At 39.6% G+C, this 27,435-nt stretch overlaps 1 protein-coding gene across 1 annotated transcript in view; it reads right to left on the bottom strand.

Moving 5' to 3' along the window:
- The window catches only part of CSTF3 (cleavage stimulation factor subunit 3), a 51,862-nt gene that overhangs the window by 3,251 nt on the left and 21,176 nt on the right, over positions 1-27,435 (bottom strand). The window contains exons 4-17 of the mRNA XM_075094895.1: positions 13,586-13,618; positions 13,102-13,199; positions 11,602-11,668; positions 11,473-11,507; positions 11,240-11,366; positions 8,524-8,601; positions 8,168-8,330; positions 7,534-7,643; positions 7,006-7,122; positions 5,761-5,835; positions 4,345-4,488; positions 4,141-4,243; positions 2,188-2,257; positions 677-872 (exon numbers count right to left, since the gene is read on the bottom strand). Of these exons, the coding sequence (XP_074950996.1) occupies positions 677-872; positions 2,188-2,257; positions 4,141-4,243; positions 4,345-4,488; positions 5,761-5,835; positions 7,006-7,122; positions 7,534-7,643; positions 8,168-8,330; positions 8,524-8,601; positions 11,240-11,366; positions 11,473-11,507; positions 11,602-11,668; positions 13,102-13,199; positions 13,586-13,618 (1,416 nt within the window). The remainder of the gene's footprint in view (positions 1-676; positions 873-2,187; positions 2,258-4,140; positions 4,244-4,344; positions 4,489-5,760; positions 5,836-7,005; positions 7,123-7,533; positions 7,644-8,167; positions 8,331-8,523; positions 8,602-11,239; positions 11,367-11,472; positions 11,508-11,601; positions 11,669-13,101; positions 13,200-13,585; positions 13,619-27,435) is intronic.

Genomic DNA, 27,435 nt, shown 5'->3' with positions numbered 1-27,435 from the left:
TTTTTGAGACATGAATTGAAGGCTCTCTTCCTGTTCATGCAAATGGCAAACAGCAGTTCCTCAACAGAGCTGTTTCTGCTTCTCTGGCAGCCTATTTTACATCATGCTTTAAAAAAAGCCCCCAAAACCCCAACATTTTATTCTGTTCCAGTGGTTTCCCAAAGTGTTATGGCCTTCCATGTGACTAACATAGTAGTTGAAATACATGGGGTCAGAAACGAGATGGGAGACCACCAGATACAGGTGTCTGGCCTAGGCTTCAGAATCTGAACAGCGACACTAGAGCACTTTAGTCATAATAAACAACTGGAAAAAAAAAGGCAGCCACTGATCTCTATAGATAATTTTCCTCAGCCATTTCCAGCAATCATTGGGACTGCGGTATGTTTGTTTTGATACGGTTCTCAGTGAAGTGAGCGGAGTTCTGCCAACTGGAGCGGAAGGGCAGCCAGCGATGTTTCATACAGAGGACCTGATTCTACAAACTTCCAAAAGAACATTGGTTTTTGAAGGAGCTCAGGATTAAGCCTGAGGTGAGGCCTGTGGCTGCATGGTGATGGCATTAACATGTCCACCTTTCCATGGGAACTGTAAGGCAAGTCCTAAACAAGGAATTGCTGAAGTTTGCAATGACTGAAAAGAATAACAGTAAAACCAAGTGTTCTTATCCACTTACCTTGTAACCAAGGGCCTTCAGTTCGCTAGCGGAGCAAGGGTACAAATCCATGAACTTATACCTGTCTACCAGCAGAGCTGTTTCTTTACCCTCATATTCTTCCTTGAATGCCGTAAATCTCCGTTTTTCAACTTTCAGGATACTAGCTAGATCACCAATGTTACTTTCAAAAGCTAAAAACCGAGCCCAGATTTCCCTATAAAAGAACAGATAGAAGAGAGAGTTGCTGAAGGAGAAAGAGCTACTCATCACGACCCAATTAAGAGACACAGGAGAGGAGAGATTCAAAGGAGGTAATCTGAGGACACATGACCATTTCTATTATTTACTTTAGGTGCATCTATAACATGCATTACCTGCCCAGTGCCTTATATATTTCTGCAAAAGCTTTCAATCTAGTGGATCGTAAAGGACTTTGTTATGGAAAGGAGAGGATTACTGGTGTAAATGACTTCAGCATTTGAGGTGAGCTTTTCTCATCAATGTAAGATACGCTTTACTCATCCCGCTACACAGAATTTCACTCTGATCCTGGTATGTGAAGGACTTTTCAACATAGATAATGATTCAGTTCATCTGTATAGACTAGCATATTCTAGCAGGCAGGAGCAATAAAATACCCTGTAACGCAACAGGCAGCACTTCAGATTTTTACGTAGCCCAAAGTATATAGAGTCACTGCTCATTTCTCTGTGGAAAATCTCACATGTAACTTAAGCAACATCTGACCGTATTTCTGGACTTGATTCAACTTTCATTTTAGTTTTGGAGTTCACCTTTGAAGAAGATACAGCCTTTAAAGTCTTGGTTTTTCTCACTTTTAAAATGGACATAAAAATATTTCTCATGAAAGATCAGAATTGAAGTACAGAACGAATGTGCACAGCAGTGCCGTGTTCGATTTCTTAGTTTTGATGCCTATGTCTGCCAGGAAAATAACGGTGAACCTTCAGACCGTAAAGGGTTTAGCAAGCACTTTTTCAGAGAAACAAATTTAAAAAGTAGTAATGGAAATGTGGCGGTGAGTGGTTAATCCAAGTCTTTTCTGGTTCCTTCCCTATTTTATTCTCAGTTGGCCGGGAGTTGTTCAGCATTCTCCTCAATAAATTCCTGGCTCACCTTCTCTAACATAGTGCTCCCAAAAGATGGTCTCACCTCCCTCTCCCCATCTATCACAGGCATCTCTCTGGGGAGCGATACACGTCATTAGCCACACCACACGCTCAAACCATTGAGTCCTTACCGTGCAGGAGGATTTTGCACTCTGTCCTCAACGTCCCGCATCAGTGACATTTTAAAGTCAATAAATTAATGGATTTCACTGCCAGCGGGATAGGGACTTTCACAAATCTGTCACAGTTGTTGCTATTTTAGACAGCGTGAAGGGGGGGAAGGAACAGCTGTACCTAGTTTTGTCCTGCTGTTCACTTTTCTAATTTCTTTGGGATGTTTGTAGTTGAAAGGGATTATGTATCTCTTTTAGCACAGTGAAACTGCTTTTGTAGACATACCCAGATTTCTCAGGTGGAAGGCTCCCTGAAGTTAAAACACGTTCAAACAAAACTCTTGTATTATTGTCCTCTTTAAAAATAGAAAGAAAAAAGAAAAATCACACTGAGTAAAATATATTAAAGACAATTTAAAATCATGTCCATTCAAAGAAATATGTACATTGAATTAAACAGAAGGCTGACATTCTGATACCTAGCTTTGAATTTCAGTAAGTAGAAAAAAAATCTGAACGCCTACATAAAACTTAACCAATGTTAAATTCTAGTGTGAATTTGTTATTTGAAAGTCTATTTTTGTTGATAGCAACAAACCGATCCTAATACGGGTTCTTTTATAGGAGCACATCTATTGCTTGGCACCTCTTCAGGATGTCTAGGTTTTCCCATTTTCTTTAATTATCACAATGGCATATGTCGGTAATTTTAAATTTGGCGTTTCAATTCATTACTTCCCTTTTAAATTAGGGCAATATTAATACACTTGCATATTCCTCAGAAGTCCTCCCAGACTTATCGGCCCCGGTCCCCAGTGAGCGGTCAGCCTTTGTACGTCGCCAGGTGGGGGAATGCAGTGGTTGGTTGTTTTGTTCTTAAAACCACTCGCTTCTGCCCTGTCTCTCTCGCTGTATGCTTTATCATATCTTACATTTACAGGAGTTTAGCGCTCAATTTCCTTGTTTTTCAGTAACGTCTGCTGGATTGCTAAGACAGAGCGATACAATGGCAAGCTTTAAGATAATTTTTTCTGACGGCCCTCTATGGAAAGGCATTGCAAATATTCACGTAGACTTAAAATAATTTCTTTCAAAATTAAATATATTTTGACTTGGAAAAAAAAAATCTGTTCCAGCTGACACGAGGAAAAAAAAGCTCTAAATCTGTTCAAACTTTCAGAGCCTTAAAAAAAAAGAAAAAGGGTACTGCAGCCTGACAGGAGAGATTCATGTGCCTGGTGCCTGCGGAATGCACCGGCAGGTTCAGAAGACGCAGCAGCACGGCTAGCTGCAGCCACCGCTCACACCAGCGGCGTCAGGCTGGCTCACAACACTGAGCTAGCAATTAGTAATAAAACCCAGATTGTGTTACACCTCTGTGTTGTTATAATACAAATACTGGGCTAGAGCATTGAATACTTGAAGAAATACCTGAAGAAATCTGAAAATCTAGTGGGTATCTGGCAGGCAGGACTGGGCAGGGGGAGAGCCTGGGATGAACCACTCTTCTCCCTCTTCTCCAATTCTCCATCAAACATGGACCAGGACAGTTCCACACAAAGGTCTCTCTAGCCCCTGCTCCCCACAGCAGCTCGGGTTTCTTGTAACCTCGCTAATAACTCCTGCATCAGGGAATCCCACGTAGAGGCCTTCCGCCACCACCGCCACCTCCTGCCCGGGGCTCCCCAGCCCCCTGTGCCGGCGGAGGCAGGGAGCTGCCTGCCCTGTCCGTGCCCTGCTCTTTGCATTGCAAACCAGCTCCCCGGCAACTTCCAAGCAGGAGCAATATTCACTATGTTGCTTTTGTATCTTGCTCATCTCATCTGTTTGGGAAGAACGAGTTTAAACTGATTCTAGTAGGGACCAATTAACCCATCACTCCTCTCATGCCGATTTCAACCTCCTAGAGATCTTTTTCCTCGGGTTTTAGGTTTCTCAGTGTACTCCCACTGTTCATGGCAGATGCTGTCAAACTGCTGCAACGCAAGTGAGTTGCACTTTGGAAAGCTCACTCTCCTCTATTCAGCAGAATCAAGATCTAATGTCAACGCACTTCTAGAAGTTCAGTAAGGACAAAAGAGCATGGATTTCTTTTTTTCCCCCAAATTAATTGCCAAGTTTTATGAAGAGGTTTCATTGCTCTTCAAGAAGAATCAAAACTAAAATGCAAAGAACTCGGCCTGAACCTAAACTCACAGAGAAGGAACATTAATGCTCCATTAGACCTCTTAAAGCTTACCATTAAGGTGAGAAAGGTAGTCGATATACGCCAGTACATATTCTGGAATGTCCCCATATTTTTTCAGCCCTAGCTCAAAAATCTTAAAGGCCACAGACTTATCCTGCAAACATTAAAAAAAAAAAAAAAAAAAAATGTTATTAGCTTCCCTAATATGCACCCTCCTGACACATCTTTAATATCAAACCAAGCATATATGATTACCTTACTACAATAATACTCCATTAAAGCTGCTGTAACATAGACGTGATGGCGGGTCCGGGCATCCTCTCTTGCCTTCTTAAATATCATCCTTCCAGATTTTATGCCTTCTGCTCGCCTTGCAAATTTCATATATTGGATATAAACCTAAGGTGCATATTAACGTTTATATAGTATCAGTGCTAACAAAGAATACTAGGAATAATAAAGTTTTTTACTATATCTGAAATAATCTTTACTCACAAAGTACAGCTAATAAGTCATAATAGAACCAAGACTGTGTTGTGCCTCTATGCTGTTTTGCTATAAATACTGAGGCAAAGCTTTTTAGATATTGTTTTTTTAAAAATGGAATATACCTAAGACTGGTCCCCTGAAACAACAATAGTTAATACAGATTTTTCAAGGAAGGGGAGATAAGCAAGCTGATGCCTTCAGAGAACTAGAGGCTTATTGTAAAAACAGTAACTTTCCAATAAAGTTAAGACATCCATAAGGCTAAAGAACCTTCAAAAGGCCTGATGAAGCATTTTACTGTACATTATACAAGCCAAGATACAAATCATCGACCCGATCAAGGAAATAATGAATGTGCTATTTAATTCAGTGGCCAATTTGTGATTTGCATTTCTTTGGGATTTAACTTTCCTCCACTCTGAATTAGATCACAAATAACAGCATTCCTCAAACAGGAGGAACTGGTATGTGGTTTCTCACAAAATGTGTATTTGGGAAGGATTATGATCTGTGTCTAATGAATAGAACACATCAGTAAATAGACACCTTTCGTCTGACCCTGACCTGGTGTTTAATTTTAGACCTCAGACCTTCTTTTTCCTTCTCATGCTTTGTTGCATCTATTTATAAACGAAATAATTTTTGAGGCCGGGTTACTTTCTCAACACCACTTGTTCAGTACTGGCACAACAATGCTGTTTACTATATCACCTAAGCAGCTGTACAGCAATACTCTTTGGCACTTACACGGTGCCCTACAAATTTATTTGCAAACTCTATCTATGCAGTACGGTGTATTTCTGTGTAGGGAGAGCAACGGGCAAAGGCAAGGTGCTTTTAATCAGTTAAGGGGGGGCAAAGTGAAATTTTAGTTGAGCCAACAAAACATACACCAATTCTTATGAGCTGCTTAATATCTTATATCTTCATTGCTTGTTTTAAGAGATTTTCCAAAAGAGACAGAGGAGAAAAGTACACGTGACTTAGTGTATCTAAGTGGATTAAATGCTATAATTATCAACCATGCTGAAATTTTAATCTAATTCTGTCATCTCAGCACTCCACCTGCTCAATCGTCCTTGTGAGCCAATGAACTCCTGTAAGCACCTCCCCATTCTTTGCATGTACTCAGGTGACTATCCCTGCAACTGTGGAAAAACTCAGTACTAAGGATCATCTTACCAGAGTGGGATCAATGTCTTCAATAGCCAAGAGTCGGTTATATATGCTGTGTACTTTCTCATACTTCATTCGACTCTAAGTAAATAAAAAGGAAATACAGACTGCTTAGTAAAACTATACAAATCACCTGTGAGAATGCAAAAAATCAACCTCAAGAAAAAACTAAAATTTTTCTGTTTCCTTTTTTCCCCAGTTGAACACTATGTATGGCAGTCCCTTTGCTCAGGTGCATTTTTTGTCTTGTGCAGTCATTTCTTTACTTCCCACATTAATTTCTCACTAGCGCTTACACACGTGCTTTTCAAGAATTTCTGAAGTCTTTTTCTAATTTAGTAGTACTGCAGCAGAACTGCCGCTGCAGGTGTCTGGGATAAGACGACTGTTTCCTTTACCACCGTCTAACAGTAACGTGCAGGCAGCTAGGCAAACCACCTTCTTCACTCTCCAACCTACGCATCTCAGATAATCCATTCTGCTCCCATTCTGCCAGCTGCAGCCCTCCAAGTTGGATTGTGTAACATTAAAAAAAAAAAAAAAATCTAAATTGCCAGTATGCTTAGGATACAAGAGGCTGCGCTGAAAGCCAAGGAAGGCTTTTTCTTTTAAGGGCAAAGGGGTGTTTTACTGTTGGCCTCAGGATCTTCCTGAAAAGACTCTTCCATGTTATAAGTGGGCAAAATATATCCTGCAAAGGATTCCATAGTCCTCATCTGATCAGAGGGAAATGGCCCTTACTGCTGGTGGTTCACGTGCCGAACCAACCACTGGCGGGGCATTACTCATTACGGAGGCTGTGCAATATGGTGGTAGCCTGGGAAGAGAGATTTCACAAGAAAGCCGCAGTATAGGGTGCCTCCCATCTTCCCTCAGAGCCATGCAAATACAAACATTAAGCCCCCAAGAATTAGACAGGAAAGGTGCCCTTTATCCCCATATTAAAAGTGAAGAAGCTGATGCTTTGGTAAATGTAAATCTGTCAGCCTTTGAACTTCAGAGTCATTTGAAAAATAGCATCAATATTAAAGTGGAAAGACAGATTTTTAAAAATTTTTGTAACTCATACTATGCGCTTTTCCTCTCTACTTTGCCAGCTCAGTCCCAGAAACACTGAACGAGGTTAAGGCTAGAAGAATCAGTAAATTAATTCTATAGAATTCTGTGTATTCCGTATGTTTCAAATAAATTACATTATTGACGAGAGATGTCTTTGGGTTTTGACATCAGTACATCACTATTTTTGCTCACCTCTTCATAATCTGCATATGCAAAATAAAGAAGCATATTCTTCTTTAATAAAGTGCTGATCGCTCTTTCATAAATATTAGCAGCCTCATCACTGAAAAGCTTAGCATTGTTCATGTCCTGTTATAAAATAAGTATGATAATATAATTGTTCAGCATCTGCGACAATGAACGCCAATCTATGGAATATCTTCCGCGTGTGAAAAGTCCCGGTGAACTTCCATGCAGTACTCCAATGAAGAGAGAATCATCTCCTCGGTACTCAGGGAATCACAAAAATCAGGCCCAAAACCTCCCCCCAGACCTAAAACTGGCCAACACTGAAATAGTTTTTCATTATTCTTATCTCAAATGCAAATATTTTTATTTCTTAAAATAGCCCCAATTTTAAAATTCTGAACACGACACAACTTATGGCGCTAAATATTTTGCACACCCCCCTCCTTGGTTCATAAGTATTTGAGGAAAAATTAACAGTACACCATGTCAAAGCAATGAAATAACTGAGAAAAGCAATGGCAATGCGCTTACCCCTTTTTCAGCTAGCAGTTTACTAGATTGCTCGAGGTACTGCGCAGCTTCATACCAGATATCTGGGTGATGTCCCAGAACCAAAAGGCATTGCTCATAGGCAAACATAACTGCCGGGGGAAAAGAAAGAAATACTCCTTGTACACTATCGCAGAACTGGTACCGTCTTGCACAGTGGAAGTATGAAATACAAAAACCAGCAAACAAATCAGATGATATTAACACTAATTGGCTTTGAATACAATGATCACAACTGCAGTTGTTTTATATTGCCAGGAACATGAATCATAACCAGCAGCTACCACCTGCCTCCTCCACAGAGGAAGAAGCAGAACCCGTTCAAGAACATCAGCCACAAAATCAGGCTGTGATCCACTGTTTCGTGACCTCCAGTGAAAGTTCAGTGGCACATGACTACAGCACTGACCCCCAAAATCCAGGTCTGGCTTTCAGCTTCACTTGAGCGAAAAGAGACGAGTAATTTTGAAAAACACACCCACACAATTCAAGAAACTTGATCAACTTCTGCTCCAGCATGATCCCTGAACGCTAAATCATGTCATTACTTGCGCTGGAGGTCATTAATGGAGCTAAGAAACACAGCTGTACACGTCCTAGCGCAACATCTAATTACCTCTTTTTGTTATAAGAGTTTGATCTTCTGTACGCAGAGGATTGCTCTTTTCCCACTGGATGTATTTCTTCCACATGTCCACCTGCTGAGCCTCCTGTGGGGTATTTTGTGGGGGGACAGAGGGAGCATTGCGGTCCAGACCTTTCATCACTGTCTCATATTCCTGAAACAGGAGCAGTGTTTTGAACAGCAGGTTTAAACACATTAAACACTTATTTTAGGTTATGCTTTCTAAAACTGATACAAATACTTTAGCATACCAACCTTATTAGTCTAACGCACTCAAAAATAAGAACCAAGTTTAATGCTAGTTTGTAGAGTTAAACAGAACAATAAAAAAAGTCAACGCAAGGTACCTTTGCTACACGTCGTGCATTCATATAATCTCTACTCCTGTCTTCAATCATCTTCTTAGCTAAGTGAATATTGATGCCCTGGAGAAAGGTGGAAAAAAAGGAATTGGGAATGTGCAATTCCACTTTGGAAATACTGAATCTCATTTCATACAGAAGAGAGCTTGAAAGGGGATGCAAAAGTGAGCAAAAAGGACAAAGTTAGTTTAAAATACTGATCTCTAAAGGTACCACATTTCTCCTAATAAACGTATGGGCAAGAACTTATGTCCCAGAGAATAAAATCACTGCTGAAAATCAACTGACTGGAATATTTTTAATAACTTAAGGCTTTCAAAAATACAATGAACTTTAGATATACCTGCTAGGGGAGAAAGCAGAAAGAATGCGATTTACATTTTTCCTTTAAATCCTGGGCAGTACCTAGTCAAGAGTCCCAGCTCCCTGCCTTGCTGCTGCCCACTGCTCACCCGGGAAGACTCAGCATATGAGCAATTCAGTTTCTCGGACAGGTATTAACAGAGATTGACCTCAAAGCTCTGCCTTCTCCTCTGTTCCCAAAGTAACTAACAGCTTTTAAAAGAGATTTTGTTCAACACACACCCTGCCACACACATACCTTTGTCAGCTGAGACTTGAGACCTGTCACTGCAGAGAGTGACACCCCTCCAGGACCGCATGCAGGTGCAGAGGGCCCTGCTGGGCTGCTGAGCAAGAGCACCAGGGGACTGGGGGCAGCCGGGCCCCCAGGCACAACCCTCATCTCAACATCAGCAACACAGGCCTGCCCACAGGGTCCCAGGCACGAACAAAATGTTGAAGAACCGCTCTTATGGCAGGATAAGCAACTGCCCTTTCGTTCATGCCTGTGTCAGGGTGGATTTTGCTGGCGTGGCTTGCCAGGGCTTTGAGGAAGGTGAGCACAGCTTTCAGGCCTATTCCAAAGCGGCACCTGAGCCGGGTGCTGACTCATTACAGAAGCAGGGTACCGTGTGGACTCTCGCAGAGTGCTGTCTGGGATAGCTATCTGGGCCGGTTCACCTACAAACCCAGCAATGCCCCATTTAATACAGGACTGGGCTGAGGAAGCAGCAATGCTCTCCCAGGACGCACTCCCAGCCCCGTGAGGGGCAGCCGCGCGGCTTTGTGAGCCACTGACACTCCTCTGCCTCGTGCGGGGTGTTACCACTTTTGGCCATCTGTTTAATTAAAGACACTGGTGACTGACAGGCTGATATTGCTACCCGGTGGCTACCAACCAAGCTAAAGGGAAGCTTGAGAGTATTTTAATTGCAGCAAATAGCCAGCAACCTTTTGTACCGAGACCTGAACATGATCTGTGTGTTGCTGGGCTACTGATGCGGGGAATCACCTTCCCCTCACAGAGCCCTTCTGGTGAGGAGCATTTCCTTCCCCATGCCAGGACACCTGTACGCAGCAGCCCTTTCCCTCGAGGTCAGCCTAGCCAGAACAGGACGTGCAGAAACCCATGTCTGAGGCAGGGCACCAGCCCTTGGCTTCCAGCAGCTCTGAACAGCCCGAGGTACTGGTTTGTGTTACAGGTGTCAGCCAGAGGTGCCTCAACTAGAAGATATAGAATGAACGTAGGACAGGTTTCAGCTATTGTTTTGACAGCCTCCCTACATATTAATGAAAGTAGTGGGAACCAGCAGTGACAGCCTTCATTTGCTAAGTGGGAGGGGAAGAGGAGGAGGTTTACAGGGAAGTTGTACTGGGGATTTTCCTATGCAGGAGAAGGCATGTCACTGGATATCTTCCCTGGTGGTCAGCAGGCTACCCCTGAATACTGACGGGGCGATTAGCTGTTACAGCACGTGCTCGTGGCTGTGGATGCCAGGAGGTACTCCCACTGGCTAAGCACACTGGCCCTCTTAGTGTCAGGTCACCAATCCTACAACTTGCATAATTATTGACAAGGAAAGATAAATTGTCCCTTTTCTCCTGCTCAGTGCACGGCTGACCCGCAGCGTGCCAGCGTCTGCAACCCCGGGTGCAATACGCAGGACAAGGGAGAGTGCTGCATGAGCACCCCTTCTGAGCACGAGGGCCAGCTACCCTCAGTTCCGCATCCTCACCTCTTCTGACGGGGAAAGGTTAACAAGCCATTACCAAACGTGTTCACAAATATGCTATAAAGGTGCAGCTACAAATTAGCGTGCAAGGTCAATGAGTTGAGGTTACGCTTGCCGAAGACAGTGTGGTAACAGGCTCACCTGCTGTAATGGCTTCAGGTGAAGGATGGTGCGGAACATTTTAGATGTACTTGAGACCAAACAACTTAATACTGTGAAGGAAGTCCAAACCATCATAGCTGAATGCCATTTTTACCCTGTTCAACTACAACTGAAAGGAGGGGAGTGCCTCCTTGGGGAAGGAAGCCCTCACTGCCAGCTTCCATTAAATATATTCTCTGTCATTGATACCAGTGATTTCTAATTCACCAGCAGTTCTAATGGGCCAACTGGGAAATGGAACAGTTAAATGTATCCTATAGAAAAATCTTTAAAATAAAAAATAATTGTAATTCGGGTACCTGTACAGGTTTACCAAGACTTGGTTCATACTGTATGTGCAAAACACAGTTTTTATACTCCTGGTCATCTTTTACACAAAATTATTTAGTTGATACAGTTTGGGCACCACATGTAGTTATACAATATTTTTGAATGTCACAAACAGATTTCATGTTCTTGATTACCTCTTCGTATTTGTTATAATCTCTCCAGAGCTGTTCTATGTTTATCATTGGATTCACACAACCACGCTGGTAAACCCTACGGACAGCTGTTATCCTCTGGTTTTCTGCATAAGATCCTACTGCTTCTCTAAATAGTGGGAAGAGAGATTAATGTCAGCTATTACAGATCATAACTGGTATGAACGTCAATATTAGATTAACTGAGCTTAAAAAAATTCTTTTAATGTACTTACACGCCCTTCAAAAAATTGATGTAATCCACCCAGATCTATGTGAGAAAAAACATTACATATAATGAAACCAATGTTTAGTTGTACTTAAAAAGTATGAAATAAAATGGGTTTTGATTAAAAAAAACATACCTGGTATGACATGATTTCCATGCCAATCTTATCCAGAGCAAAATCATATGCCTGAGCCATTTTTTCTCTGAGGAAGAAAACAAACCACAAAGGCCATAGAGCAAGTCTTTAGTATTTAAAAAATTCTTTATTTAAAAGTATTCTTTCGTGCAGCAAATTCTAAACAAACATTGAGGTATGAAATGTATCATTCAACAGCTGAGAGTAAAAATTGGCATTCAGATAGCTTTATTCTGCATTTAGGCTTTTGTTTGCTTATTTTAAAGTAGATTATTTAAATCTATTGGTGGCAATCCAGCACACTAACAGCTCCCAAGACACACACCCCACCCCTTAATTAAGTGGAAATGCACGTGTACTATGTGCACTGGAAGCAGAGAAAAGAGAAAACTGCTCTCCACAACATCTTAGATGACGGATGTACCCCTCGTTTCGTTTTATTCCCAGAATTCCCCAAACTTTGTTGTAATTCTCCATGAACACCAAAAGGCTGGGGCAATTAGGAATAGCTCCCCTGTGTGGAAACTGGCCAAAATCTTTCACGATTTCTTATCTCCCCAAATTCAAAGTATTTTTCCCCAAATTTAATATGTTCACAGAATACTTCCTCGACCAAGTTTCAATGAAAACACTTTTTCTCTCCCCCAGTTTCCTTTACTCAAACATTTTCAGTACCTTACTACCTCCTTGACCATACTGGCAGGAAAAACGGAGGAAAGTTAAATTAGATAAAAGATGGAGGGGGGCGCTGGTACGTTTTTAATTGTTTCAAAACAGTCTTGTAAAAATAAATTTAAAGAATCCTGCTTTTTTTGTGTTAATGCATTAGCTACCTTGCCGGTTTTAATACAAAGAAATTATGGTGCAATGGGAAAGAAACACTTTATAGATGCTGACAGGTATCGATATATTTTGAAACTTCAAGCAGGAAGAAAAAGCATTAAAGGCAGCCTGCAGAATTATAAACAAGCAAAATGTAGTAAATGAAAAGGGATGAAGATTAACGCATCCCAAAACTATGATACCCTGTTTTTTATGCCTTTTTATGCCTTCTGAAACTTCCTCTAATTCCTTAACTATTTACTAGTACTAGTCCAATATAATACCTCAGCTAGAATCAATGCTGAACTTTGTGGAGACTCTAAACGGGGCACTAAGGGGGAGGACAGCAAAAGGTCCTGACTGCGGAAGTGTGCTTCAGGCTGGCGCAAGCACCGACTGCATCTGCAGGGAACCACCATGGATAGGGCAGCTACTCCCCTGCTCTTGTCCCACCTCGTTGTATGGATCCAGACTAAGAAGTAATTTTACCTAGCAAGCTCACTTAAAGAAACTTTAAATAATATGTTTTCTATAAGCAAATTATATATTATCCCCGACACTCTACTGGAAGATCCCCAGGCAGGTTTGCCACCCAGGTTCCTCCCCATCCCCTAGTCAAAAATCAAGAAGAGATTCACCATAAAACTAGAATAATCCAGAGCGACTCTGTTAACTTACTTGTAACTAGGTAGCTTCCCCTTGGTTTCTCGTACATAGGAAAGGTAACATTTCCATAAATCAATGTGTAAAACCTTCATAAGGCATCGCTGAAATAACTGTTCAATACATCAAGAAGACGTGATCAGGATTCCAGACACAGAAATCAAGTTTCTACTTTTAATGCTATACAGTATGAATTAGAATAATCTTTGTAATTATGATTGAGATTTGTAAGAAGGAATAAGTTAAAGTACTCCTCCTTTTGACTAAAGCATTTCCATGCTATGCAAGGGAACCGGAGAGAATTACAGGGAGTAATTCCTCTGCACGCTTCACTGATTATAGCTTGGTAACAACAGCAAATCCACTTTAGTGGATTCTTATCTGTGCTTTTGAATAGTGCATTCAATGACAGCTATAGTTCTTTCTAATCTGCTTTAGCCTAAACACAAGATACTTGTTCTTGCTATAGAGATATATTACATACATTGATAGGACTCACCTTTTCCACTTTGTCATAATTTTTTGCTTTAATCTATAGGGAAGCAGAAAAAAACAAATCACTTAAGAAATTATTTTAGAATAGTAGGAATATATTCTTCATACAGTACTAGAGCATTCCAGTTTGTACTTTGTTTGCTTAAACTAATTACATCGTAACACCACATAAAGTTGCAAAATTATAATTAAACATACAAAAATCATGTATTTTGCTTCGCTTATTCACAATAATTTTTTTTTTTTTTTAAATTATGTTTTTACTTCCACTAGGGCCAAAATTTAGGTATCAGTAGGTAAAGTTGCTTTCCTGTATTCTGGTTTGGACATCCAGACTTAGCCTCTTATTTTAAGGTACTCTGTTGCCTTAAGTACATATATTGACTTAGACACCAAAGCCTCGAGATCAGGATTTAGTAAAATTAACTGTAAAACACCATATTTACAAAACTAATAGACAAATAAATATATTATATTTGAACATTTATTTCTAAAAGTACACTTTGTTATAACATGCCGAATAAGGGAATAATAAGCCACATAGAATCTGTTTTTCAACAGGCGCCCCCAGCCCTGATGCTCTCTTCCAGGAAGGACCAAACCACGCTCACATCTCGGCACTCATTTCGTTCAGACAGCACGCACACCGCAAGGGTAGAGGGTGACACCTGGTCTCGAAGTAACAGGTTGCCTTTCAGATAGGACACAGAAAAGCACGAGACAGATGTAGAGGGCAGACCGGCACCCATCATTTATTTGTTAGCTCCAGTTACGTTAACATACTAGGCAATCTGTAGAGACACACCCTGAAGAAACAAGGAAAATCTACAATGCCTCTAGAAGACATTTCTCTGTGTTAAAATAAAGGTGCTTTAATGAAATAAGCATTTGTTAGGCTCTATTGCATTTTTTTAAAAGCATCAAAACTCCCTTTTATAGCTCATTGGTCTTTGTTTATTTAGGGGATTCACAGCTTTTTTTCTTGGTGTGAAACACAAGAGCCACAAGAGCAGCTCTGGAAGTAGGCAGTAAACAGCACCCCTTTACAGCAGGTATTAATTATATAATTTTTACATCATTCTCATTCTAAAACACAAGAGAATTTTTAATGGAAGCATTAGGAAACAGTCATCTGCAGAAGACCTAAAATAAACAGTATGTCCTGTACCACACTGTGCAGTGCCTTTCCTGGTTGCTGTTTCTCAGGTTTCTGTACTCTTGCAAAACCCTGCCCTCCAAGACCCTGAACACAGGGGTCCCACATAGGATCCCCATTTTTCTCACTCTTGAACAAGATCAATTAAAAATGAGAGAATTCAAACAAGTTTTGCAGAAAAATTTTAATGGTACACATGGCAGACCGGACCCTTGTGTCTGTACCACTTTCCAACCGGAGCAGTATCCTGCCCTGGTCAAAATGATTTTAAAAACTACAGGTTTGCATGAAATTAAGCCTAATTACATCTTGCACACATGATTTTCTCAAAGTCTTTCTGCAGACTATTCAGTTAAAAGATAGCGGAGCAGAGAAATAAATGATTACAGAAATATCATTGCTCTGAGGTAACACTTAGAGCAGATCAGGAGGCAGCATGACCGTGCTACGGAGGACACGTCTAACCTCTGCCTGAGACATGCAGACCCAAGACGCCCTCAGGTATGGGTACGTAACCCACCGCCACTTTCTCACAGCTTGTTGTGAGACAAGCACAATCTTTCAATCTTTAAAAAGCACTTACAATAATTGTAGGGTTGTTTAGACAGAAGGCTTCTGTGGATACAAATTAAGGAGTCTGATCCTGCCCTGTTTCTAGTTGAAGGAAAATAACTACTTCTATTTTAAACTTCTCCTCCACCATAAAGTCCAAAAAAGACATCTTCCATTTTTACTTCATCCTTTTTTACAGTAAAAGTAACTTTTCAGGTTTCTCAACACCTCTTAAAATATGACAAAAAGGATTCAACTCTCACTAAAGAGCAAGAGCTCTCAGTCTGTTGCTCCAAGCCCTTCCTTGGACACCAAGTGGAAAAGAACAAATGAATCAGTTTCTATGTCTAGCACAAAGCACAGCTGCCTGCACTTTTTTCCCCTGCTACTTGCTCAAGTAGTCTTCAATAAAATGAACAGAAACTTTTTTTCTTTAAAAAAAAAGGTGTATCCCAAGGAGACAGTATAAATCCTTTTTTTGTGAAAATTAAATAAAATTAATCCAATGCTTTGCCACTGACAAAAGGCATCACCTTGCAGTTATTCAAGAACAAGGCTAAAAATAATTTTTAAAAGCTCAGAATGAAAAGCTGGAAGCAGGTAGGGCAAAAATTAGTGTGCCTTCCAGGTTTAGTCATATAAAAAGATGTTTAGTATGTCGGCCTTGAGTTACTACACCAAAGAATCCCTAGACATAGCTGATAGGGCTGTGAGCGCTAAGCAGGCTAGTACATCTCCCTGCCCCTTGTCACTCAAAAGCCCAATGACAACTATTACTTGGCAGAAGTGACCCAGACTGACCTCAGTAATTGTATATGGCGTCAAGTGCGTGCACAGTAATTCCACCTCATTGTTTACTAGAGCAGTTTTATTAGTGCATGGCACGACTGCCACCAAGCAACATCGACAAGACAGAGCACAAGGAGTACTTATCAATTAGATTACTTGCACTTCCAATAACCAAAGGCCTCAAGAAGTAAATATTTTGCTAAGAAAAAAAGCTATATTCTTTATTTGCATGTGTTATGACTCAAAGAAGAAAATATTTGCTACACGAATTATCAGATATACAAAAAGCTGCCGTCCACATCCAGACTTCAAGTCAGCATTATGTATTGGTTAAATCCACACAAGTGGTTTGATATTGATTTCTGAAAATTTGGAAGGTGTGGTACCAATGAAGTTAGGAGGTCGGAGATTGACGGGATTTCTTAAAAATAAGGAAAGAGCAATATTGGCCAATGCTTAATGGGTGTCTCTCCCTGGAGAGTTTTTACCAAGCCCCCAGCGCCAGAGGGAAGAACAGCTATTTCTCCTGCAGGAACTTGTTTGTGTTTCTTGGCTCACCGCTCCCAAGCAAACATCCTGGCAGCACTGGCACAGGGACTCCACAGGGATGGGGAAAGCCCATCACCAGAGAGGGTACACGCCGCCTCCGGGACCCACCATCACACATTTGTTACATTTCTTGGTTTTCCTATTACAGACAGGAACAGGCAGTGATTAGTCATGGACAAGCATTAAAGGATTGACATTAATACTCTATTTTTGTCCTTAAGGACAAACACAACAAAGTGTACTACAGATCTTTACAATAGATTATCCTTCAATTTCTAGCACTGTCTATACTCCTGTTCCAACAGCTTTAATTCAAGAGGTCGGCGTTACCCTCCTGAAGGCTAACATAAGAGTGTCTCCACCACAAATCCACCACCTGCAGAATGAGCATAGGCATATTATCATTCTAAGGTAAAACTGGTATATATGAATATCTCCCCTCCATCCCTGAAGACTAAACAAAGACCACCTAGTCTGATCAGCTATACTTGGGCACTCCTGTAGTAAAACACATCTGGCCTTGCCTCCTTCTGCCTGTGACAATGAGAAATTCCACCCGTTTTGTGGAAGGAGCAACTGTAAATTTGATGCTCCAGTAGGAAATCTAAGTCACTACTGAATCAGCTTCGTACAAGATGAATTTATAATTACAGGGTCAAATTTCTTCCCAGAATACACAACATGCCAAATAATGAGCTTCACAAATGTTCAAGGGCAACATTTAATCCATAAATTACACTGCACTTCACCCTTTGTAATAGACTTAGTAAAACACACATGTATCATTTACGATTATGCAAAGCAATTGATTTTATTAATCTAGAGATTTAAGACTACTTGTAGTTGTCTCGAAACATACAACACAAACCTAAAAAATTTGCTTTTTTATTTTAACCTTTTCAGTGTTCCTTGGTTTCAACTAAGCCCCTAAGGAAGCAAGGTCAGCACATGGTACTTAAGGGTCTGCATGACTTTTCCTGCCACGGCTCTCATTTCCTTCTTCTGGGCCTTATCTATTTCTCAATCCCAACACTCCCTCTCCTTCTCCAATGGTTAGCTTCCAAGGCAAAAAAAAAAATTTCTCAAGCATAAAATCTAATGTTCCCTTATCCACTGCCTCCAGCTCTCCCCTTGGTGAGGCAGATCCCCTTGCCCCCTCCCCTCCTCACCACCCCTGCACAGCTCTCCAATGTTTTTTGGAACTTTTTTGGAAGAGGGGCCTGAAGAGAAATGCCACACATCACTGGCAGACTGCACCAGCTGATGAGGGACAGGATGGGAGAGGAGGAAACACCACAGCAGAGCAGCATTAATTTTCCAAGGATTTAGTTCACAGTGACTGGTATTTTTAGAACCACTACTTCCGAAAATCTGGTTTCATTATAAGTACTACAATGTATGCAACATTAATGTTTTTTTTCAAAAATACATATACAGCATATGTTTCAGAGTATTACAACCGGAGCATACACGTATGCATTTGGAAGTATTGCTTTTGTTTATTAACTGAAGGGAGCTCACTGTTGAAGACCTATATTCATTCACACAATGAGATTACTAGGTATTAGGTAATTAAAAAGTTAACATTTTAAAAATAAAATCACAAAAATTTATCATCACTGAATCCATTTGTGTTGATCGTTTGCCTTTTATTTTTTACATCTTGATCATCAGGGTAAAATAACCAACTACTCACTGTCAAGTCCATTAGGATGTAATTTGAGTCTCTATTAGTATAGAGCTATAGGTGTAATAAGACACATTCACATTTCTCTACCTGTTTTGAAAATATAGGTTAGGGCTGGCTGGAGAGAATTTAATGCTTTATTTGCAAAATAAATACTGCTTGGACCATAGCAGTTCAGACTTCTCAGACTGCCTCAAAGAAATGTAATCTTTGAAAGGATGAAGAGAGTGCAAGATGCTAATTCATTCTTCCACCATTAGCACATTCAGCCTTTTGCTATTTGCTGAGGCTTCCACTCAGTGACTAATGGCGTGAACGCTTAACAAGACAAGCTCATTTTCCCACAGGTCAAAAAAAAGCAATTACCTTCACGAACAGCAAACCAAGCTCTGCTCAAGCACATGAAATGCAGGTGAAATGCAGGACTAACACTGCACTTGCATGTGGTCATTAACCCAAAGAGGTTGGATTATAACTGCTGAGACAACTAGACATAAAACTTCTTATGTATGCTGAACAAAGCAGATTTCACTTACGCAAGCTATTCCAAGGCTTAACCAATAAAATCCTTTATTTAAAAATATTAGCATATAATTGTAGATGTAATTTCTGTAATATATAGTTTTACTACAATTTGTACCAGACAAGGATTGGATGATTCGGTATTTCTGCAGTTTTCATTTTGAGTTTTAATATTCCTTGTGAAAATACAGCTTTTATCTTGCTATTAGTAAGACTGCAAGGAAGAGATATAGTACACCGAGTATGGAAAAACTCATTTTCTCAAAGTGTAATAAGATGACAATCTAAGTATTTTCATTCTGTATGGTGTAATTTTTCACATTCACGTGGTTATGTGCCTCAATTTCAGTGTCTGCCACACTATATGAAATACCTACTACTACTATTACATGTATTATTTCTAGAGCTCCCACAACCATGGCATTAAATCAAAATTTAAAAATCATGTTGTTTCCACTAGATAGATCATCACTTGAAGAAGTCCCCTTACAGGATGCAGTCATAGCTACCATATAGATGGCTACAATATAGAGCCAAGAAAAAGCACCATTTTGCAGTCTTCTTCCTTATCACAACCATTTTTTAGGTTTTACAGTTGTTTCCTGATTAACAAAATAGTGGCCTATTATGTACACGATCCTGGGTTTGTATTTATATTTAGATACTTTGAATTTGCTCACAGTGTTTAAGAATAAATCAACTATTCGGTAACTAAGAATACCGTCTAAACTAATGAACAGGACCTGTAATTCTGCAAACCCAAATACCAGTTAATATCCTACGTATACGACAGCAGGCACTTACTGGGCAGCTAGTGAAAATGTTAACTTTCTATAGCAAAACTCTGAGCCACGTCACCATTTTCTGTTAAAGACCAAAAAACCAGCAAAAGGCGGCTGTTTCTACAGGAAAAGTGATCGCTAGTAAACGAAGGGCAGCATTTTTCATAAGGAGCCAAGCTGCTGCTTAAAACTAAAAAACCCAACACCTTCAATTTTCAGATGCAGCAGGAAAGAAATTAATCGAGAAGAATATGTGAATATCCTTAGGTATCAGCAAGCTGTCTGCATTCTAGAAGTGCAGTAACACAAGGACTGAGAATCTGGACAACCTTGCTGAATAAACTTACAGTATATGGATTGATCTAGAAGTTAATAAAGATTAACACATCGCAGTAAAGAAACTTAACTTTGCTACTAATATAGTTTAGGATATTAAAGACCTATCTACCCCATCTGATTCCTCAATATCTACTCCAGTGTAAAGAACAAGAACTTCATTAAGAAATAAGAGAGAACAGAGACGAAGCTACCAAAAAATAGCTATTGTGCTTTAATTCACACCTTGGTGCAATCTGAATTAATTTCTACATCCAAACAAATCTTTAGGATTAGCATCTGCCTCTATTCCCCTACAGAAAAATGTTGGCCTCCTGGTCCTGCAGTGAGGCACTTTACTCATGTTAATGCTTTGAAAAACAAGCATAAATTTCAGGCACCACTATCAATAGATAGCCAGAGGGTGTACAGAGAAATATTTCTTTATAGGCAGCCTTAAAAAAAAAGTTTTCCGGTGACAAAACTGATAAATTATTTTTTAGTTGGAAAATGGTACTGAACTGCAATCACTGATTCACCCACTACCTCATTAATTTCTGATGTCACATATACTTATTTTTTTCTTTCATTTTCAATCTGGATTATAAAAGTGAAGCAATTTCTCAAGCTTATTGCCCCTTCCTTCCCACCTATTTCATTCTGCTGCTATCTATTCTCATTTTGCTTGTTTGCATGTTTTATCTCCTTTCCAAAACACACTTTAAAAACAAAACAGAAACAATTTCAGATTTCCACTCATGTTTAAACACCAAACCCACCTCATTTTATTCCTTGCACTGTTATTTTCCTTCCTGACAAACTGAGTCCCATTATTGCAAATATCTCTTGTGGATTAGTACAATTCAAGTAAAGCTGCAGAAACAGCCCTTTTCAAGTCACGATGAAAAGCACACTCCATGCTCTTCAAAACAAACAAAAAAAGACAACTTCAGCTTTAGTTCCCTGCCCTATGGATCAGACATTTCAATATTGCCTAGAAATCGGGGATGAAGTAGACAGTTGCTGCATCTCTAAGTTTTGTCTACCTGCGAGTACTGCCTCAGTTTACTGAACTGACTGTTCTTTGCTGTATGGGTAAAGCTCACATCTATACAGCTCACATAAAGGAGTGGTACTGCTAGCTTTTCTTCCTTGTGCTGTTTCCCCAAACTCTTCCATGCAAAGCGATTAAGTTTTCTCTACAAATGTTTTAAAGCAACTGTCCCCAACAGCATTTGATATTAGGTATATAATCAAGAGTTAAACTTTCCCCCACAAACCACTTTTCATGTATCTGCTTTTTACCTAGCATAAGCAGTTCTTACATGCCAATTTAAAAATTAAAAGACAGTAAGAGACCTCTTTAATAAGCAACTTCTGTTTGTGGTCATACCACGTTTAGTAGATGGCAACAAGTATTTTCTGGTTAGAGAAAGAGAGGACTACTTTATCACTAGCTACTTAAAAAAAAAATTTCTAGAAATTTTGATCCATTCCTTCCTGTTTAGTCAATTTTGCTCCCATATTACCTTTTGCTCATGTTTTGCATCTAACAGCTTCACATGGTCATTCTGAGATACCAGCCCTTCCCCACTGATTTCACCTGAACTGCACCATCCGCTTCACACTCCATGTTCTAAAACGTGCCTGTAAAACTGTGGCAGCCTCCCAACATGCACGTGTGACTAACAGCACCAAGACCTCCCATCTAACATCAGCAAGATGTCTTTCATACACCTTGCTCAGCGCTATTTGAGAAAACAAGAACTTGCCTTAGGTGTTTAGGTCCTGCCATGTACAAACACATTTTCTGTGACAGCATCTAGCTTTATGCTTATAATTGGGGAGGACGAGCTGCCTACTCCAATCATTTTTCCAAATAAAGGGAGACTATCCAGTGCACTTTGCTCCTTCGGTATTTATTATATTTCCTTGTATGATATCTTTATCTGTGGTACCCATTCTTTAATACCTTCTCCAAATCAGGAAAATCATTACCTACTTTGTTAGGCGATTTGCCCATTATGAACAGTATGCAGCAATTTACAAATGCGAAGCATCCTTCTGGTTTCCACTCTTTTCTAGCCAGACTCAACTTCATACCTAGGATTCTCAATTTGTCTGCAAATCTCATTTTAATAAAAAGTCAATTTTCAACATGTGCCATGGCTTGTAATTTCCTCTTTAATTTCACACTCACTTTAAGCCCCTGCAGAAAACATCACCCCACATTCACACTCCTGCAATCTACCTTGCTTCCTTCACAACTCGCACATTTTGGTTCTTCCTACATACTTCACTTCTGCTTCTCATTCCCATTTCTCAATGTCTTTTGTATTTTACAGAAGCAGTGCGAAGTTTTAAAAAGTGTTTTCAGACAGCTAACATTAACAGATCTACTGTTATCCTTTGCAGTTATTAGTGAGTACGCCATTTCACAAAGAAGCAGTGCTTTTTTGCCTAGAATTAATTTTCTATTGGTTTAACACTCAGAGGAACAAATTTATAGGACTCAAAAGCACATATAGCACCCATGGATTGCAAGATAATCTGTTAACGTGACAAAATGTTATGAGATAAAGACTTGCTGTCTTATTTATTGGCCAGAACATTGAAGTTAAAAAGTTAAATTAAGAGGGAAGCAGAAAAGCAAGGTATTTGGCCCACCTCATTGGGCTAGAGATCCCCAATTCGTAAACTCGGACAAATTACACCGGTTGCCTACCTCAACCACAGATCATAAACAGTGCCTCAGCAGGGGCAAGGGAATTGGACATACGCAGTCCTCTAATGCTTTTTTCAGCTGATTTAGTAAGCTAACAGGCACCAGTATCTTACACAAGGTTGCCAAACTGAGGAGCCTAGATACACTGCATTCTGCCATCACCACTAGCGATGCACTGACCCCTTAAACAAAGCTTAAAACTCCTTGCAATACTAAGATGTTAAAAACAAGGCAGGGATCAGACCGCTGCAACAGATGGCATATTATAAGGGGTACGTGATGTATTACTACCTAGAAAAAATAATAGCCACCTTCAAATGCTCTAAGATCTAACTTAAGACCCTTAATTTAAAATCATCTAGTTGCTTTTATCAGAACTGAGCATTCATTACAGTAACATACAGCTGATTAAAAAAATCGTTCCTCCTTTGATTTTGGTATCTTTAAAATACCTCAGAGAATGTAAAAAAGCAAAATTTATAAAAAAAGTGATGGTTTTCTATGTAATTTGATTATACAGCTGGGGAAAACAGGACATTTTAGGGGGCATTAAGTTCTCCATTAGGCTTATAGCTTGATGATTTCTCACTACACTCATTGTGTGCCTAGAGTTTTGAGATATTCTTTTCAAATATGCTTGCATAAAAGTGCTGAAAAGGATAAGTTTGATAACCATAATTGTTTCACACTGGGAATGATGATATTCCAGAAAATTTATTTTAACTTTTTTTTAATGGAAGGTTTTAAGAATTCTCCATTCATTCACCAAGCTATTTGAATAATACAACTGAGCAAGCTAGAATTTCAGAGAGACCTTACTTTTTAAAGGGATCCTTGAACATCTATTTAAAACAAGAAGCAACACATCTAGAGGGCAAAGGTCCTTTAAACAGTCTCCACACTGACTTAGCAAAAAGGGCTAACAGGCTAAATGAAGAAATCTTAGTCCCAGAAAGAACTTCTGCCCTTTTGAATAGTCAAATTCATTCAGAGACCATGCATTAATTTCTTCCATTTTCTAGAGTGGACCTGGTCTAATAAAGGCTGTCTCCAAAATAAAGACAGTCAAACAAGCAATTATCCTAAGAAAAAGGAACACAAGTTGCTCAAGGAGTAAAAAAATTATACTAGAAGATGTAATTTTATCACACAGCATAATCTTCTTACTGCTACAATATTAGCACAAGAGTAGCTTGGCCTGTCAGCGGAGGACAAATTGTTATTAATGGTTCGTCTCCATGGCTAGAATGTAAAGAGCAATTTTCCAATAATTTGTTGCAAAAATGGCCCAGAGAATGGTTCTCAAAACCATCAGATTGGTCCTAAGTCTCCAAAGGTGCCTAGTGGCTCTAATGTTTGATCACAGAAGACAGTTGTCTCATCACAGGAAAACACGAATCAGAAATGTAGAAGTTAACAGTGAAAAACAACGCTCAGGCACAAGTCATCCTCTGCAACCACGTCGCATCATCCACTTGTGCTTGACAGGATGGATCCTGCATTACAAAATAAACCTTACTAAACCCAAACCAAGAGCACTTGAACTGCAATGCTACAAAAATAATCTTATGAGGAAGGGACGTGGGTTCTGGCTTTGCCATGGATTTCCTAAGGAATCATGAAGAAACATTTATTACATCAGTCATTTACTAAACCAGGAAAATAATCTGCCTCAGAAATATAAGATTAACCTAATGTGTGAGCTGGTTTTGTTCTACAACAATGAGATATTCCAGCTAAAGTTTAGGGATTTAGCATATTTTTCTAATACAGGCAGCTACCCTAACCAAAAATCCTTCATATAGCTGTCAGAAATCAAGGAAACTCTACTGTTTCCTTTCTGAGAATGCATATTCTTAATCATGGTTACTGAAAAGTTTCATCTTTAAGGTTAAAAAAGGAAAGACTGTACTTTAAAAGTCGATTACAGAATTAAATGTCCAGATTTCTGTCTTTTGGCAATGAAGAGGAAACAAAATTCACTATAAATGTAGCATTCAGTTGTAGGAATTAGTTTCCTTAAATGTAGGAGTTTTACTGCAGGTCTTCTCAATATCTCATTACCAAGTCTGGACTGATGACAAACAGCCTAATCCAAAACCAAGTGAGCAATGCAAATTTTTTTTGTAAAAGATCCAAACACATTTAAGTGGATTGACTCTGCACAACTATTCTGGGACCTGTTTCCAGAATACCTGAATCTGAGTGTATTTACTAGCCCAGCTAATCAGAGTTAGTACATTAAAAAACAGGTTCCTAGAACGTTTAAATGATGTATGGCTATCCCCACTTAAACACTGTACAAGTACAGTTTTTGAAGTGGCTTCGCCTTCTTCCTCCCTTTTAAACTTCAGCTTGATGCCTTCAAAGGTTAAAGCTAATCCTCCCACTACTCACAAAACAGGGTAAGACAAAAATACACCTACAGGTACTTTTAAATCTTTGAGTTTATATTAGTGCTTAGACACCTAATTAAGCTACCTTACACTTGAATAATTGGCTACATAGAGAAGTACTGAAGTTAGAAAATAGAAATACAGATTACACATTCCCATGCTTTAGAAATGAAAGCTATGTAGGTGACACTTATACTGAAAGAGGAGGGGGGTTAGCTCTACAGTGTCTTTAATTTTACAGGTCAACTCAAAATAACTTAGACCTTATGTGAGGTTGGTTCGTGGGTTTTTTCTTTTAAACACTCCACACAATTAGAATGAAAAGATTAAAACCCACATAGGTCAGCTGTACTTTTTGTAAGACAAAGGACTTGTAACGAGAATTGTCTTTACAAGTTCATCATGTTGTTCCCACTTGAAATTCATTGGCGTCAGATTAGCAGAGAGAAGAGTTGCTCCGACTTCAGATTTCAATATAAAAAAGGTAATGCTAATATTCATTTCACATGCAGCTACATAGGTGCATTTAGTTTTTTTCACACGTTATGAGAAAGATGAGATGCAAAAGCCTGTCATAAAAGCAGTACAGAAACGTACAGCCCATGCATCCTAACAAAAGAAAGAGAAAAAATACAACTGACATCCCAGTTTCCTCCCACCTCTCCCCATCTCAGTATATGAAGAAGGAATACCCGAAGTTAGGGTCCAGTATTTAAGCTAAAGACTCTGATTTTACAGTAATGAAAGGACACTGGCACAGGTAAATGCCTAGACTTGCCAAAGAAAGGTTAGCCTGACCCAATGAGCTAAAAGAAAACCCTCCTTACTGACCAGAAACTGAATTGCTACTTGTATGTATACCTGTACAGAACAAAAGTATACAGCAGGTAGTTCTGCCCCCCTTGCTAGAGAGCACTCTGAATAATGGGTTTCTTTTCAGTAAAGCACTGTTTGATACTCTTATTTCTTTGTTGCTTTTCACAGTGAAAAATGAGTTTGCTTCTACACCCTGACACCAACAAGTGGTGTTCATGTAGAATTAGACATGTTCTAGTAAACTGTTGTTTGAAACAGCAGTGATCACAGTTTAATACTTCCTCCCTCACCCCTCAAACCGAGCATTTTGTGGCTTTTCTGCTATACCTGATGATTCAGAAACCCTGAGCAAAGTGTTCTAAAACTTTCTGTAAAAAAGAGCCTCTTCAGTAGATAGGCAGCAGGAAATTACTGGATTCGGGCTGTGAGGATTTTACTTTAAATGCTAGGATAGACGCATTGTTATGTAGACAAAGCCTGGACAGAAAAAATACAAAATACTTTCAGATAGCATTTGCATTAAAGAATGCTGCAAAATGCCTGCCAGTTTCAAGCACTGCATTAAAAAATAGTACGTAGGCTCCCAGCTGATTCCTGGCATCTAATTTACACAGAGGCACACAAGGGATCTCAAATAACTTTTGTTGTATTCAGCTGCATTAAGCTAGGATGCCAAGAGCAGTACTTGGTCTGATGTAAGGACACCAAGCACACAATACCAAACCACCATCTGTAAAAGCAACATGTAACTAACGCAGTAGCTTTACTGATAATCTCGATCACTGGCAGAAAATATTTCATTAAGTATAAACCAGAGAACTACTATAACATATCATAAACTATCTAAATTGAGAAGCTGCAGCTCACAGTAAGGCAGACAAGGTTCTCAAGAGAAGGTGTGCATTTCCCCGCTTTCAGACTTCAGCCTAGTGTTGGAAGACAACGGTGCTCGCCTCGTTTTTAGTGCACGTCATCATGGTGACACAGCGCGCTTAAAAGCCCAGACTGAAGACTTAGCAATGTGGTGAAGTATCACTACAAAACCTCCGTGATTCACTTCATCAGAACTGATCTGGAATACAGGCCATAGCAGAAAACTCTGCTCACACTGGGGAAAAAAACGGTAGCCTAGGCAGTCTGTAGCAACTCTGCCAGCCTGGGAGAAAGGCAAAACACAGACAACCCCACCAAGTTCAAATAGTTTCTGCAACTTCAGTTGGTCAAGATTTCTATGTATCGGAGGCACAAAAGTCCACTCTAATAGCAGTGAAGAACGTTTGACCATGATGTTTTTGCAGAAATGACAGACTGCTCTAAGTCTGTCATGCAGGCTAACGATAACGCCTCATCAGGGCGGTTTCTTCATTTGATTTGGACCAAAGATCAACAAGAATTAACAAACAATTATTTAGAAACACCTGTATTGTTCTCATTAGGAAATTAAGAAAACCCACAGATTGACCTTATTTTTAGAATTTCTGCAAATAGGAAACAAAAAACCCACAAAACTTTTCTGAGGATAAAAATGAATTTTAGGAACATCAGTAAAATGACAAACACGGAAC

This window comes from Phalacrocorax aristotelis, chromosome 5 (assembly GCF_949628215.1).
Source record: "Phalacrocorax aristotelis chromosome 5, bGulAri2.1, whole genome shotgun sequence".
NCBI lineage: Eukaryota > Metazoa > Chordata > Aves > Suliformes > Phalacrocoracidae > Phalacrocorax > Phalacrocorax aristotelis.
The sequence above is the reverse complement of the archived record's forward strand: the minus strand, read 5'-3'. Positions and strand labels throughout refer to the sequence as shown.